This window comes from Poecilia latipinna, unplaced genomic scaffold (genome assembly GCF_001443285.1).
Source record: "Poecilia latipinna isolate Pla-1442-1.1 unplaced genomic scaffold, P_latipinna-1.0 Scaffold364, whole genome shotgun sequence".
NCBI classification, from domain to species: Eukaryota; Metazoa; Chordata; class Actinopteri; order Cyprinodontiformes; family Poeciliidae; genus Poecilia; species Poecilia latipinna.
The window spans coordinates 432,390-449,025 of NW_015112980.1; the positions used below are offsets into that span (position 1 = coordinate 432,390).

General features: G+C 37.3%; 2 protein-coding genes across 2 annotated transcripts; both read left to right on the forward strand.

Annotated features, from left to right (window-relative positions):
* The first annotated feature begins 1,965 nt into the window (after positions 1-1,965).
* On the forward strand, positions 1,966-8,481 carry rap2c (RAP2C, member of RAS oncogene family). Its single transcript, XM_015036316.1, has 3 exons — positions 1,966-2,924; positions 5,964-6,249; positions 7,332-8,481. The coding sequence occupies exons 1-2, from the start codon at positions 2,652-2,654 to the stop codon at positions 6,240-6,242; spliced, it is 552 nt and encodes a 183-aa protein (XP_014891802.1). The 5' UTR covers positions 1,966-2,651; the 3' UTR covers positions 6,243-6,249; positions 7,332-8,481.
* A 4,664-nt stretch (positions 8,482-13,145) lies between these two features.
* On the forward strand, positions 13,146-16,051 carry zgc:92907 (ALG13 UDP-N-acetylglucosaminyltransferase subunit). Its single transcript, XM_015036317.1, has 4 exons — positions 13,146-13,418; positions 13,492-13,654; positions 14,830-14,968; positions 15,047-16,051. The coding sequence occupies exons 1-4, from the start codon at positions 13,338-13,340 to the stop codon at positions 15,156-15,158; spliced, it is 495 nt and encodes a 164-aa protein (XP_014891803.1). The 5' UTR covers positions 13,146-13,337; the 3' UTR covers positions 15,159-16,051.
* The last annotated feature ends 585 nt before the right edge of the window (positions 16,052-16,636 follow it).

Here is a 16,636-nt window from a genome sequence, read left to right on the forward strand (position 1 = left end):
CCATACTGGGGCTTTTTTTGTTATTTTTACCACTTACAGGTGAATAATTTCTCAAGTTTATGTATTGTCTGTTTGCTGTTATTGTGCCTTCATAGTACAAAGTGTAATTTTTGTTGAATTCAAAAACAACGGTAAACTGAATGTGTGTGTGGTTATTTTTTCCCAAGTCTTTTGTCTGTGCATCATTGCGTTTTGGTATAAGTTGAATACAAAAATCACAGACTGAATGTCGGCCTGTTGGAGGTGAAGAAGGCCTAAAGCTGTTGAGGACTAAGCCATAAGAAAATCTTTCCCGGACGCTTTAGGACAGACTGACTGCTGTTTCTAACTCATCTATTGTTTCATTCAGCTTTCTGCTTGTGGTGCTTGTATGTGCTGCTGTGCTCCACGCAAATTTACTTTGCACTGTATAGGTATTGAGAGTTAATGTGCCTATAATCAGTTCTGCTGTTTCTGTTTGACCTTAAATAAAACACATCATGGTAATCCCCTTGCAGTCTTGTGGTTTTCACTGTTCATCTAGTTGCTTTACAGGCAGATTATTTGATATTTACAGCACTGCCCAGACATTTAAATCATCAATGATGTTTGAGGTTTTTTTTAGCATCTAAGGAGTCTGACACTAGTCTGACTAGACATTGAAGTTAGCAAGACATTATTCAATGTCACATGCTGGTTTTTTTATTATTATGTAAAGCACTTTGAAATGCCTTGCTGCTGAAATGTGCTATACAAATAAAATTTGATTGATTGATTGATAGTAGTCGGCTTTGATCCACACCACTTCAGATATAATAAAAAAGAGTGTACTGTGTACATGTATGGGTGAATGTTACACTTCAAAATGAAACATTTTTTTTTTTAAATGAACAATGTAATTTGCACATAATGACAAACTTCATCCTCAAACTTAGCTCAGGAGTACCTCAGGGACGAGTGTTCAGCCCAGTTCCACTGTTTAGTTTTTTTTTTTTCAACAAGCAACCAGAAGATGTTTAATTTGAGTGTGATGCAATTCCTTCATCCAAGTTTTGATGCAAATCAAACACAGCATAAAAATTAGCAACTCTCTTGCAACATGAACAAGCTTAATTTTGTGTGACTTGACATAAACATTAGACTTCTGAGGTAGTGTGGCAAATTACAAGTGCAAAATATTTGTACTTGTATTTTGGAATGCTTTGGTTCTCAGTTACCAAGATCAACTGGAACTGCACCGAAAGATGGAAAAGTCAAAGATTTCCCATCAATCATTTCCATCAATCAGATATAAAAATTCAACTACAGCGTTAAGGGCATAAAATGTTTCATTGTATTTCCAATTGACGTTAGCCTGGTCACCTGGCAGTAATGGCTAGAAGCTCTACTTTTCTGACTTTTTACTGGTGTCAAACGCAGATGTGATCTTAGATTTCTCCTGCAGTACTAGAATCTGTTTTTGCTTAGAAATTGGGATATTTTAGTTCTGAGTCATAAAAGTCAACTGGAATATCCCCAGAAATCAAAGAGGAAAAGTTGGAGGTTTTTTTACTAACCCTCAATCATAAGTCATAAATAAGTGAGATTGATTGGCTCAGTCAATCTGATCTGACTTAAAATTATTGGTACAGTGTTTAAGACTGGCAACTAGAACACAGTTAATTTGGATCCTGTGTAATACTCTGTGTGACTTTTTCATGTATCGTGGTTCACTTATATTCATAAGTTGTAGTTTCTTTACTTTCATAGTCAGAAAAAAGTCTAAGTACTACATTTGTAGGACAATGTAAGGCACAGAAAAGTGCCTTAAATGTGCTTTAAATACATAAAATGTAGATAAATTGTTAGTTATTGGCTTGTATTTCTAATTAAAGTTCTGGTAAACAGCAAATCCCATGTTATGTTGAGGGTGACGTCATTCTCAAATCAGCGTTCCAACTTCCGGTGTAACAAACAACTCAGTACGAAGGTCTGCAGAGGCTTTTATTCTGAAATCTGCCTCTATGCGGAAGCAGACTGTTAGCTTCAGGAAACCAGTTGGAGGAAAAAGATTTTCCTTCTCCTGGAAAAAACTCCTCCACACTGAGCCCAACAAAGGCCGAAGAAGCTAAAATCCCGTAGCTAATGGACCGCTGGAAAACTGCACAAATCCATAGTCGATAGGACGCGAAGCTGCCAAATTGTCGGGCCGGGTCCGGAACCAGAACCAGGCCCCAGACTGGACCCCGGACGTAAGCAGCGCTGCGACACCGGAGGGTTGATGTGTGGGTGAGGGAAGTGGCATGCTGTGGTTAGGGGAGGCTAAACGCGGATCACCGTGACTTGCTGTCTGTATATAGGCGGCGAGTTCTCCAGCGAGTCCAGGCCGACTTGTGTGTTGCATCCGATCGGCTGTGAAGGCTCGAAGCTCCGGGATGGCTCAGCTGGAAGTCAGCCAGACAGGAGCTAGCTTCACCGTGAGCTAACAGCGGAGTTAACCGACATCAACTTTCAGTCGCTAACAGGCCAGACAGAAAGAAAGACGGGAAAACAAATATGAGTGTCGGGGCGGGGTTTATGTGAGTGTGCAGGGCTGGTTTTATTTCGCTTTTATTTGTTAGCAGTTTCCTCGGGCCTGAGCAGCGTGTATGGAGGGAGTATAGCTGCGTCGTTAGCCAGCCTCCACCGCCCCAATGAAAGAATACAAAGTTGTCGTGCTGGGCAGCGGCGGCGTCGGCAAGTCCGCGCTCACCGTGCAGTTTGTCACCGGCACCTTCATCGAGAAGTACGACCCGACCATCGAGGACTTCTACCGGAAGGAGATCGAGGTGGACTCGTCGCCCTCCGTGCTGGAGATCCTGGACACGGCGGGGACGGAGCAGTTCGCCTCCATGAGAGACCTGTACATCAAAAACGGCCAGGGTTTCATCCTGGTCTACAGCCTGGTCAACCAGCAGTCCTTCCAGGTAAACAGGACAGCCATGTGTGCTGATAATTAATCCATACAGACTCAGTAACTGTGAATTATTTGAATATATATGTTAAATTTGACCACATCTACAGAAAAACGTGGGATAATTCCCAACATCTACTAACAAAACAACATCCTATCATTGCAGTTAAGGATACAACGATCAGCCTTTTTCTGGCCAATACTGATTTTTCAGGATATTATTATTATTTAAAAATACAGTTTTAATCCCAAAGGGTAATTAAACGATGTAACAAGTTGATGACACTGAGAGCTGTGGGCAGGAAGGATCTCCTGTAGCAGTCTGTATTACAGCGTTTCTCATAGAGATATTTCATCTCTCTGTTAGCAATTAAATCATCTCTAAATGACAGCTCAAACAGAAACACTAATTCCATCCACTCTGTACTTATTATCAAATACGGTCAGTTTTTAAGTTACACCAAGGAGATAAAACATAATTTGGATCAACTCCTGAAAAATTATCATAGTCACAAATTTTCTACATTTATTTCATAACAACTTTATTTAAGTAGTCAAAGTGTTTTGGAGCTTAAAATGAATGGGTTTACTTCAGTATTAGCTTTGCAAAAGAAGTGGGATATGTGGAAAATTTGGTAGATAAATGAAATAATTAATATTGCTAATTGTACTGATACGTTTTGTGTTCTTGTTCGTTTTTACTCAGCAGTAGTGCTCTCTTGCTGTTCATTTAACATTTTAACTTCTTTATCAAACCAATTTTATATTCATTATTCTATAAACCATTCACCACCTATCTCATTAAAGATGGTAAACATTGTATAAATTCAATGTCAATGTCAAATTGATTTATATAGCACTTTAAAACGGGTATAAAACTGCACCAAAGTGCTGTACAAGAACGACAACACAAATGACAAAACAATATAAAACAATACATCAATTAAATGCCAAAGAGTAAAAATGAGTTTTAAGAAGTGATTTAAAATGATCCAGGCTGTGGGCAGATCTAATCTGGAAAGGTAAGTTATTCCATAAAACAGGAGCAGCAACAGAAAAAGCTCGATCTCCTTTCCTCTTAAGTTGAGTCCGAGGAACTGTCAGTAATAACTGATTATGTGATCGTAAAGTTCTGAACACAGACCGGAAATTTAAAAGGTCCTGAAGATAAGGGGGGCTAACCCATTTAAAACTTCATCAGTTAACAAAAGAATCTTAAAATCTATTCGGTAAAAGACGAGCAGCCAGTGTAAGGATGCCAGAGTTGGCCTTATATGGTCATGCTTCCTGGTTCCTGTGAGAAGCCGTGCTGCTGCATTCTGGATCATTTGAAGTCGCTGAATCTGCGATTTTTCCATCCCTCTATATAAAGAGTTGCAGTAATCCAGACAAGTTGTTCTGAAGGCATGGATGAGTCTCTCAAAGTCCTTAAAACAGAAGTAAGATTTAACTTTTGCTAAAAGCCAAAGGTGGTAAAAACTCGATTTAACGACAGAACTAACTTGTTTATCTAGTTTTAAAGAGCTGTCAAAAGTGAAACCAAGATTCCTAGCAGAGATCTGATAAGACCGAGCCAAGGAACCAAGAATATTATCTGGATTTGTAGTCTGAAGTTTCTGACCAAATAATAGAACTTGAGTTCTGCTTTCATTGAGGTGAAGAAAGTTTTTTTCCATCCATAATTTAACTTCAGCTAAACAGTTTATCAACACCCGAAGAGATTCATTTGTACCATTTTGCATTTTAAGGGGCAAATAAATCTGGATGTCATCTGCAAAGCAATGAAAGGAAATATTAAATTTTTGGAAAATCTTACCAAGAGGCAGTAAATACAAGATAAACAAAATGGGGCCTAAAATTGACCCTTGGGGAACACCATACTTTAATGGTCTGGCCCCAGAACAGGATTGGTCAAGATGAACAGAAAAGGTTCTGTTTTCTAAGTAAGATTTAAACCATTCGAATACTGAGCCTTGCAGGCCAACACAGTGTTTTAATCTATGTAAGAGAATCTGATGATCTACAGTGTCACATGCAGAGCTCAAATCTAGAAGTAATAAAACTGCAACCTTGCCTGAATCAGCTGTTAAGAGGAGATCATTATACACTTGGAGCAAGGCAGATTCAGTGCCTTCAACAGAATAAGATTGCAGTTTAATGACGGAACATAATAATGTTTAATAATCATTTCCCTCTCATTTCTTATCCAGACCATGTCTTTATCTCGCCTTCATCTCTATTTTACAGCTGCAGTGATTATTTAAATCATCAAGACTTCTATTGATTATTCTGATGATTAATTGAATAATAACATTTTTTAAACTGGCACATTCTGCAGATTTTTCATTTAACCCCTAAAGCTTACAGTTTTAAAATACATAAAAAGATGCAAATAAATAATTCAGGTCTTTTGTTGAAGAAGGAAATAAACATTTTGTTTCTGAAAATGCAATAACACATCATTCCTTTAGTGAACACTTGATTATTTGTAGCAAAAAATTAATCTGCTGCTAAAAAATATACTTCCAACACAAACAAGTAAAAAGATTGATGTTAAGTCGAGCAGAAAGGGCTGAGCTTTTCACATTAGTATTTTTTTTTAGCTGTAGAGGCATCCTTTGCTAAAAATGATCAAGCATTCACTAAAGGAATGCTGTGTTGCTGCATTTTAGTCAAGAATATATTCATTTTTCTCATTTGAAAAAGGCATTACATTATCTATTCATTTATTTGCATTTTTTAGTGTATTTCTAATATTGCTTAAAAAAAGCTTAAGTGAAAAATCAGCAGAATGTGCCACATTTTTAACTGATTAATCATCAGAATAATCAATTGGTTAATCAATAAATGAAATAATTGCTGGATGCAGCCTTTATTAAATGTTTTTTTTAGTATAAGAATTAGTGAGATGAAAATATTTAACATGAAAACATATTAATCCAATATTTAACAATAAAAGAGTGGAGCTAATGAGGATATTGTATTAAAACATAATCTGATGGAAATCAGACCACTTTCAAACCTTTAAATTTCTTCTTCATGTGTTTTCCAGGACATCAGGCCGATGCGAGACCAAATAGTGCGAGTCAAGCGCTTCGAGAAAGTGCCGCTGATCCTGGTCGGCAACAAAGTGGACCTGGAGTCGGAGCGCGAGGTCGCCGGCTCGGACGGCCGGGCCCTGGCTCAGGAGTGGGGCTGCCCTTTCATCGAGACGTCCGCCAAGAGCAAGACGATGGTGGACGAGCTGTTCGCCGAGATCGTCCGACAGATGAACTACTCCACGCTGCCAGAGAAGCAGGAGCAGTGCTGCACGGCCTGCGTGGTGCAGTGAGGAAGAGGTAAGCAGGCCGACCGTGCAGCCTTAAAACGTCTGCAATTCATGTGCCTAAAATTTAGGCATTGATGTGTCAACAATTCATTAAAAAAGGATTTAATTGGCTTTAAATACATTAATCATAGCTCTTACATTTTGTCGTGGCTTTAGATATTTCCAAAAATTACATCACAATATATTTTTTGTAATACCTAACGATAATAAAGACGATGTTCTACATTTTCTGTTTTTTTTATTATTGGATTTGACGAACTTTCCTTCATAAACAGTTATCAGAATAAATAATATATTCATATATAAGTATATACAAAATCAGACATTTCAATACGTTTAATGCATCAAAGGAAATATAAAATAAATAAATATAAATCCAAGCTTATTTTGGACAATGAATCAGCAACAAAGTGTAAATAAAATACTCAAATACACAAATGAAACAAACAGCAGAGATTCACAAAATATTAAAGTGTTTCATAACTCAAACATTATATGCAAAACTAGGAATTTTGTTTTGATATGCAAGGAAATCTAACTTTTCCTTGTCAGGAAAACAAGGAAAAGTTAGATTCCCTGACAAACTTTTCCTTGTTTTTTTTTCCCCCAATAATTTTGTGCCATATTTTATGGGTCTTAGGTCTTAAATTAATTTGTAGTGGTCTTAAAAAGGGCCTTAAATTTGAGTTAGTGAGTCGGATCTTCACTGATTCATTTATATTTTTACAAAAATATGATGAAATGTTTCTGCAGCGCTTGTGCAGAAAAACTAGAGGAAAAAGTGACACGCGAACGAACGAGTGTGAGAGAGAGGCAGGGGAGTGGGTGGTGCTGCAGTCCGTTGGCTGAGCTTGTTTTGATAAGATCACTGAAAGTATGTTGAAATGAGGACACGGCTATTTGAGCAGCTCAGATCAGGGAGGAAAAGAGCCGAGAGCGATGAAAGGAGACGGCAGCAAGAGGAAGGCGTCGCATCCTGATGGTCCAAAACAGGAAGTTCATTGTGGCGTCTATTTCCAGCTGCAAACTTGTTGCATTTCCTAATCTATTTTCCTCTCCTCCTCTGCTTTTTTGTTCTTTTTTTCTAATTAGAGCCCGTTACTTTGGACCCTTGCAGGCATTTTGGAGCACCTGAGGATAACCTGACGTTGACTAAAACTTACCGCTTCAGGTAAAACGCTCTGTCGCAGAGACAGAAGAGACCTATTTTTGATAAGTGTTGGAAGATGCTTCTGCTGCAACCTCAACGGCCTTCGTGACGAGCCTGAACGCAGTCATACGGACTGACTCCGTGGAGCAGCCCTCTGTGAATTTCTGTCTTATTATTTTTAATATTTTCTTTTGTCCTTATAGATGGGGGTTTTCCTGATATACTAAGCAGAAGTGTTTTGTGAGGTTGCAGCATCTTTTTAAAGCTGCTTTAATCACTATTATATTCTTTAATATTACTTGTGTCATGTCTGAAATTTGAAATTTGATAAAGTATTTCATTATAATGGAACATTTAGATTTTTAAGCATGCATACTTAAACCGGTGTGCTGCTCAGGTGTGCTGATCATCTTATCTCAGAGGTTGTTTTTTTTTTTGTTCTTTTTCATAAAACCTCAGCTATGTTTTTCTCTTTGGTGTTTTAGACCCTCGTGAAAACGGAGAAACTGGTAATATTTACGTTACAGACAGTTGAGTATCGTCTGCTCCAAAGTGAAAATGTCTAATGAGCCATTATTTTTCTGCTTCTGGCCTGAACTCGAGGCTAGCCCGGACGCCGGTCTTCCGCTTCCACTTCTTCTTCGTTTAGGTTTTTGGAACGACCAAAGTCGTCCAACACTCCGAGACGAGAAACGCACGTCGCTTCACGTTCGGGACGCGCTCATTTCTCGTTACAAATAACTCCCGCTACAAAGTGGTCCGGTGAAAGTTCTGGCGCAGTTCATCCGATTCTAACTTTTTGTATTTTTCTTTTATTACAGTAACATATTTATTAAAACATGACGTGGGTAGCCAGTTTTAAGCCTAATTTTATACTAGCTTCAGGTTTTTTCTGAGTTGTCGGAATCTTTTTGTTGTTGTTTCTAAGCAGAGAATTTAACAGAGCCTTAAATTTCTCCTCATCCCCCCTGCACCCTTTTGTCATTTGTCTTTTTATTTTCTCTAAGATAAACAACTGTAATTATTTGAAAATAAACATGCTGGAACTTCTGTTTTTTGTGATGACACAGATAAAGTATTATCTTTAAATGAGACACGAGCACCGGCTGATTATTTTGGATGTCAGAGCGGAGTAAGTTGATTTTGAGCTAAAGATGAGCCTTTCCACTGCCTGCAGTTGACTCAATATATTACAATATTATTAAAAAATGAATTAGTTTTTGTAATTAAAGAAATTAAATCTGTGTTTTGTTCAATTTAATTACAGTGGCACAGCTAAAAGATTAATTTTGGCTATTATAGCTAATGAACCCCCTGAGCAAAAATTTTGCTAGAAGTTTCGACCCAGAATTAAGACTTTTTTCTCAGAATTTTGAATTTAATATTTAGATTTTTTTTTTCTCAGAATTGTGGGATTAAAGATCTGAATTCCGGCTTTTTAATCTGATATATTTTTTTTTTTATAATTCTGACTTTTTTCTTAGAATTTTGAATTTAATCCCAGACTTTTTTTTGTTTTGCAGAATTCTTGGATTAAAGTCAAAATTATCAGACTTCAGAGTATTAAACCAGATATTTTATTTTTTTAAGAATCCTGACTTTTTTCTCAGAATTTTTACGGTAACACTTTATTTGAAGTGGGTTGAATAAGACTGACATGACACTGTCATAAACTCCTGTCATGAACATGAATAAGCCTTCATGAATAGTTATGACTGTTGTCATAAAGCGTCATTTGGTAAATTATGACACTTTTAATACAAAGTTGACATTATTCAAAATGTCTTTGTTATGACAACTTGTTTAAGATGAGACTTTTTCTGCACAATCTGTTTTTATTTCTTATTATTTTCTATCTGCTGTGCCATTTGGCTCTGGAAATATTTCACCCTATTCTGACATTACCAACTGTTTTAGTTTCATTGTTGGTTTTTTAGGATTTGGAAAAGCAAAACCTGAATCTCTTATTTTGTAGTCCTGTAATTAGTATTTTTTTTCTACTTTAGTTTTTAAAATACCAGAATTTGGACTTAACTTTACATTTTTGTCTGTCTGACATCATTCTTAAATATAAAATATTATTATCCGTTACTCAGTACTTCAGTAGAAGTTTAACTAGATACTTTTTTTGCTATTACGTAATTTCTTGGATGGCTATTTTTTACTTTTACAATTATGTGCACCAAAATATTCAGCATGAATTCATGAAACTGCCGCATTTTTTAGCTTTAACTGGTTCTTTGTTTCTTTCCACAACACCTCTTTATGCAGCGATGGAGATGCAGATTGAAAACATGCAGATTCGGTCTGTTCAAGACAACGGAAGCCTGTTCAGATCAGAACTTGCAGCATTCCCATCAAATAGTGGGAGGAACACCGAGGCTGCTCTTTCATTTTATCGACATGAGCTGGTTCAGCTATGGGTGAAATGTGAATAGTTCTACAGTGATTTTAAAGATTGACCTCCAAACTCCTCGACGGAAACAAGTTTCCCTTTTGTTCCGAGTCCTGCTGCGTTAATCTGGGTCCGCACGGCGAGAATCACCGCCGACTCTCCGGACTGGCATCCGCCCGCGGTGTCAAGCTGAGGTCGGTGAGCTGCAATGAAACAACACAGAGATAAAAAATAAAAATGTGAACGTTTATCCAGATTTAGAGATGTTATCCAGGGTTTTTCCAAAAGCAGAAATGTGCAGTTTATTCATCCCTTACCGTAAGCCAACTATGTAAGAAGTTAGACAATGAGACCAGAGTACCCAAAAAAATTTAAACAAATAAGATTAGCACTACTCCAACATATTTTTTCTCAAGTAAGAAAAGTAGCAATCCAAGAAATAACTCGAGGTATAACTGGCGCTTACCTGTCGTTTGTTTTATACTGGCAGCCATCTTGGCAGGCAGTTGCTATGGAGTTGCTATGACAACTCAACATACCACAAGCTTAGAGCTAGCTCTCGCCTCATATCTAACTTATAAACAATATAAGCACATTACAACGATTACATTTTTTAAACAGTCTGTACTTACTGCCGAACTAGCTAAATTAGCAAATGTACCTTTGATCTCCAAGCTAATACGGACATGTAGCCTACGTGTATGTTACTCCACTTATTTTTGCTTTGTTCTGGTATTTTAAAGACCTAAAAGAAAATAATTTACATAGAACAAAATCGAGCAAAGATACGGAAGAGGATTAGGGCCACTGGAAAAAAAAAATAAAACAGTTCTGACTTTAATCTCAGAATTCTGAGGAAAAAAGTCAGAATTTTGACTTTTTTCACTGAATTCTGATTTTTTTTTTCTTCTCAGAATTTTGAGATTACAGTCAGAATTTTTTGTTGTTGTTTTTTTCCCAGTGGCTCTAATCTTCTTCTGTAAAAAGATACATATATTTTCAAATCAGTTTCTTTCCATTTAAAAGTTATGAAACTTGTCTGGTGATTTTTTTGGTTAAAACCAGCTTGTTTTTCCTTCTGTGAAGTTACTCGCAGTGGGTCAAATCCAGAAATTTTACTCGAGAACTTCATAAAAAGAATTACTCAAGTAGAAGTATAAAAATTAACTGAGCAAATGTAACTTCTTACTACTAAACTCTATACCAATGAATTTGCACTATACAAATATATCTCTGTTGGAGAAAATACAACTTTTTTGACAGCAGGAATGAGGAAAATTAGATCATATATGTTTGTGCACCAAGGCCAAATTAATATAAATCTCTTAGCTTTTGGTCATATACAGGCCAAAATGATAGGTTTTATGAAGGTGTAGCTTGGATGAAGTTTTCAGAATAAAAAGTAAAAAATAAACTGCTTACTGAAGTGTCGTCTTAACAAAAAAACAGTTCAGATTTTTACTCGACCACAAGGGGGCGACAGCAGCAGGTCTTCACCTCAAAACTAAAATAAGGTGCGAGACTAAACACTTATAATTTATGCATGTATGCTAAAAATTCTAACCTCAGTGCACTAAAATATGTCTAAGTCTATTTTACAACACGTAGCAAAAGCTGCAATGCCCCATATTTACATTTTTCATTGACCAGCACAAAATGGTGTAATAGTTGTTATAATGGCTCCCTGTTGCTCTGCGAACAGACTTTAAAATATTGTTAGTTTATAAAACACAGAAAAGCTTAGCACCAAAATACATAAAATATCTGCTGCTGTTATATCAACCTTCCAGACCTCTCAGGTCTTCTGGTTCTGGTCTGCTCTTTATCTCCAGAACCAAACATGGAGAAGCAGCACTCAGCTTCTATGCACCACAAATCTGGAACAAACTTCCAGAAATCTCCAAAACAGCTGAAACACTGAGTTCCTTTGAATCAAGACTAAAAACCTGCCTGTTTAGAGGTGCATTTGAACCATAATAAATGGAACATTTACCAATATATTCATGTATTGATTATTTTAATGATGGCACCCATCAAAATGTAATGTTTGTCACTGGTTTCTCATTTTTGTTGTTTTATGACTTGCTGAAATGCGCTATACAAGTACAATTGATTGATCGATCGATTGAGTAGAAGGTGAACAGAAATGCTTGCCATTCTTGTGAAAAAAAAAAAAAAAAACATGTATAGATAACATTATTTCTACTTTATAATTAAGCCCTATTTTCTGCTTGTCTATCACATAAACTCCAGTAATCTAAATTTAAATTTGTGGTTAATGGCCACATGCAGCAGAAACATCTATATAACCCTCTGATGTGTTTGTATAAGCTACTGGCTCTTCTGTATTTTACTGAAAAATCCTCAGCCGTGACAATCCGCCCACACACAGCCCTGCTGTCAGTGTCGAGTACAAACCTATGCCCTGATTGTTGTTTGGATTTCCGACAGCAGGTCCACCTGCATTTAGCAGGTATAAGTCATCTATACATCACAGCCACTCCTCTGAGCTGTCAGTCTGGAGTGACAGCTTGGCACTAACTAAAGAGGACAGAGGACACCTTCAGAGTGACAAGGCACTCATGCACTCATGCAATGTCACATATACATGTAGGAGCTGGATTCAAAATAAGGGTAGGCAGCCCTCTGTCCCATATGTCAAAACAAATAAAAATCTAAAGTAGCACCCTAGCCTTGACCATTCATAGGCAGTTCATTATCAGTGCTGGAAGCCATGCAAATATTGTGAGCTGTATTCTACTCAAAGTCTTCACTGGACCACAACTTCACCAAAAGTCATGGCAGAGAGTTTTGCAGACTCTACTGTACAGCTTCAGTTTTAGTTAAGACTGATGGTTTTTTAGATTTTTAACTGCAAAGAGGCCTTACAGTTTTAAAATTTATATATTTAGTGTATTTATGTGCAAAATAGAATAAGAAGTCCTTTACTGTCATTGTTCGAGAAAGCTTAACATTTTTAAAAATAGGAACTCTTGAAGTGCAAATGGCCAAGTAAATAAATATAATTTTAAAAATATTTTTAAATAAAAAAAAACATATATAGTAGAGGGGAGGGAACAGAAACAACCAAAATGTGAAGAAAATGATGATGATCAGGGTTTGAATGAAAACGTGGTGGTGTTCAGGGTAACAGTAACAGTTCTTGGGTAGAAACAGTTTATTTAGTCAAGTTGTTCTTGTCTTTGTTGCCCTTAAACGCCTCCCTCAGGATAAAATGCAATATAATTTCATTTTTGTACCGTCATAACGACAGTTTCCCATAAAAGAAAATGTATTGTTTAAATTTATTTTCGTCCTATTTTAGCAAGGCTTACCTTATTTCAGAATTTTTTTGTACCTTTTCCTAACTGCAAGTGGCTGCAACTAAGACTCCGGCCTCCAGATGGCGATATCGTGCGTCTCTCATGGACCCTGGCAGCGGAATGACGTTTGAAGCGGAAGCAGCTGTCAGATCTGTGCTCTGTAAGATGAAGATAAACAAGCTGAAATCTTAACTTAGAGTAAAAAGTGAGGGTTTAAAACCGGAGTAGACATGAAGACGGTGTTCGTCACCGTCGGAACCACGCGCTTTGATGAGCTGATCGAAAGCGTCACTTCCTATGAGGCCACACAGGTGAGCAGGCGTCTTATAAGTCTGGTACGGAGCTGCACTTCATGTTTTAAAACTAAGATGATGACCCTCTCAGGTGCTGAAGTTTCGGGGATATGAGCGTCTGGTTCTTCAGGTCGGAAAGGGATCTTTGCTTCCAGATGCTGACAGCTGTGCTCACCTCAGCGTGGAGGCTTTTCGCTTCAAAGACTCAATAGCAGAAGACATGAAGCAAGCTGATCTTGTCATCAGCCATGCAGGTAATTCAGGGGCAAAGACCTCTTAAAAACAAAACAAACAAAGAACAACAAAACAGTCACCAGCTGCGTATTTTACGTCTTTCTTTACATGACACTTTGGTTATTCTACACAAATAATCGATTATTAAAATATAGCGACTTCATTGTGCTTCCCTGATTTGGTCTGTCAACTCAGATTAGTAGAATCTTTTTTTTTGTTGTGGTTATCACCCGGTGCTTTAAGGGGCTTAATATTAAACAAACCTGCGATGAGACTGATTATGTCTCATTATGCAAAACTGAAACAACAAAGACAAGGTACTTAAACGATGTCGGCAACAAGACCCATAAAGTTTATACTCCACAATAGGACCTTAAAGGCCACGTATAATGGCTCCTTAAACAAGTTAAGATAGGTTTTGTACAGTTTATAGACTGTACAAAACATGTTCATTACATTTTGCTGCACAAAATCATCCTTTTTAGATATTTTAGTCTGGTCTGTCTGCTCTACTTTGAGTTTCTTTCAGAATTAGCTGTTTTTGGGCCTTTGTATAATACATACAATGGTTAAATCAGCTGACCAAACATGCTGGAGCTCCACTTGGGTTGCTAGGCAACAACGCAGTGCCCATTGACTCTAACTTAACAATCGGGAAGATTTTTAAATGACTCATTTTTAGGCACCAAAAAACATTTGTTTGTCTTGTTTAACCACTCAGGCTATTTTTAGATGCAGTTCAGACACAAATGTAAGTATAAAAATGTGCAAAAATATTAACTTTCTTTAACATGAAATCCGGACTTATGGGTTCTAATATTTACTCTAGGAATTAAAGCTAAGTAAAACAAATAAGCAAACTTAACCTGTTGGTCTCAGGTTGTCATTCACAATGACAGGGGTGTCAAACTCCAGTCCTCAAGGGCCGCTGTCCTGCAGTGTTTAGATGTGCCACAGGTAAAAAACAGTGGAATGAAATGGCTTAATTACCTCCTCCCTGTGTAGATCGGTTCTCCTGAGCCTTGCTAATGACCTAATTATTCTTTTCAGGTGTGGTGCAGCAGAGGCACATCTAAAAGTTGCAGGACAGAGGCCCTTGAGGACTGGAGTTTGACACCCAAATTTGGGTCCTCTCGTGACAGACAGGTTAAAGGCCAACTTTAATTCTCTTTTAATTTTTAAAACCTCCTTTCAGGAGCAGGAAGTTGTCTGGAGGCTCTCGGCGCTGGCAAACCTCTGCTAGTTGTGGTCAATGACAAACTGATGGACAACCACCAGCTGGAGCTGGCCCGGCAGCTACACATGGACCACCACCTGCTGTACTGCACATGCAGGTACGTCCGTCTCACACGACTGTCCGCAGGGTAACGATGTGAAGCCAACCAGGATTAATGGTGTGCTCTTTTGTCCAGCACTCTGATAGAAACGCTGAAGAACATGGATCTCTCTGTTCTGCAGCCGTTCCCGCCTGGACAGCCAAAGAACTTTGCAAACTTTTTAGACAAAGCGCTCGGAGTGAAATGACGTTTTAACTCCACAACTCTGCGGATTATGTTACACATGAAAGTGCTGACTACATTGTGAAAGATCATGATTTTATAATGTTACAGGTGTGTTTTTTTATTTTATTTTATGTGTGTATGTATGTAATCAGTCATGAGATCCTATGATTGTCCAGTTTTTTTAATATTTCCATTTTAAAATGACTTTACAGTTAAATACTTCTGCAGCCTGAGGACTTCATGACAAAGCTTTGCAGAAACTGTTAAGTAAAGCGTTAAATCGAATGTAAAATCACCATCAGTAAGGTGACTGAACTTCTAAATCTTTATGCAGCTCATGCATTTTTCATTGAGTTTGACCGCTGCAGCCGAGTTCATAAACAAAGAAGGTCAGAACTAATGATAACGCTCAGTTTCAGACTAAATAACCTCTTACATCCTTTTCATTAAATGTTCAAATTACATTGCTTGATGGTAAAGCAAGCATTTTACTGACGAGCATTTTATTTGCTTTAGGAAAGTTTATCTTAATAAATATTTTAGTTTGAAGACTTCAGGAAACATTTTCATTTTCATTATTATTTTTTTCCACTAGATAGAAATCTATCTTTTCTTGAAGGTCAGCTCTTTTGCATTAATCTAATTTGTTTGTTGCATCTGAAACTTTTTATCAAAGTTGATCACAGTGAACAAGTCTAATATAATATAAGCTACTATTTGGATAATCTAAACTACGCAGTGTACCTCTTGACAAAAAGTATATTTGGTACTAATAAAGCCTCACACAGCGGTTATCTTACCTCTGATACCCCTAAATAAAATCTGGAGGAACCAACAACCTTCCAAAGCCACATAATCAGTAAATAAAACCTGAGTGTTTGTAACTTAATCTTTGCATAAATGCAGCTGTTCTGTGAAGGCCACAGGTGTTGTTTTTTTTTTTTCTTTAGAAAACATTAGAGAACAAACGGCATCATGAAGACAGAGGAACCAGCCGACAGGAAGAAATTTAAAGTCTTCATGATTCTGCAGTCCACAAATCTGGCATTTATGGAAAAACTGCAGGAAGGAAACTTTATGAAGTCCTCTGTGACCTATGTAGTTGACACAGCAAACATGAAAGAAGAGCTCTGGTCAGCCCAAAACATTTAAACTTCTGGCCTACGTGTCACATTCAGACAGAGTGATGTCCAAAGTGTGGCCCGGGGGCCATTCATGGCCCTTGAAATGACTGATTGGCCATTGACCAAAAGTGAAGAATGAGAAAAATGTGGCCAACAAAATAGAAAACAACTGATGACCTCCAAAATTTGGAAATTGTCTGTTTTTCCTTTAATAAGGCAATGGTCTGAAGCCTTTTTTTATGTTTTGAATCTATAAGATTTTATAAAAATGTTGTTCATTATTGAGCAGGTGAAAATAAAAACAGAAAGAATGACAATAAACTAATTTCTGTATTTTTTTTTATTAATTTTGAGTTGTTTAAATTTGCCAGTTTTG

Bases quoted from the DNA above. Each gene is read 5' to 3' on its own strand.
- rap2c (XM_015036316.1), top strand. From the start codon at position 2,652: ATGAAAGAATACAAAGTTGTCGTGCTGGGCAGCGGCGGCGTCGGCAAG. The intron at 2,925-5,963 runs GTAAACAGGACA...TGTGTTTTCCAG, and splicing joins TCAACCAGCAGTCCTTCCAG to GACATCAGGCCGATGCGAGA.
- zgc:92907 (XM_015036317.1), top strand. From the start codon at position 13,338: ATGAAGACGGTGTTCGTCACCGTCGGAACCACGCGCTTTGATGAGCTG. The intron at 13,419-13,491 runs GTGAGCAGGCGT...TGACCCTCTCAG, and splicing joins CTTCCTATGAGGCCACACAG to GTGCTGAAGTTTCGGGGATA. The intron at 14,969-15,046 runs GTACGTCCGTCT...TCTTTTGTCCAG, and splicing joins CTGCTGTACTGCACATGCAG to CACTCTGATAGAAACGCTGA.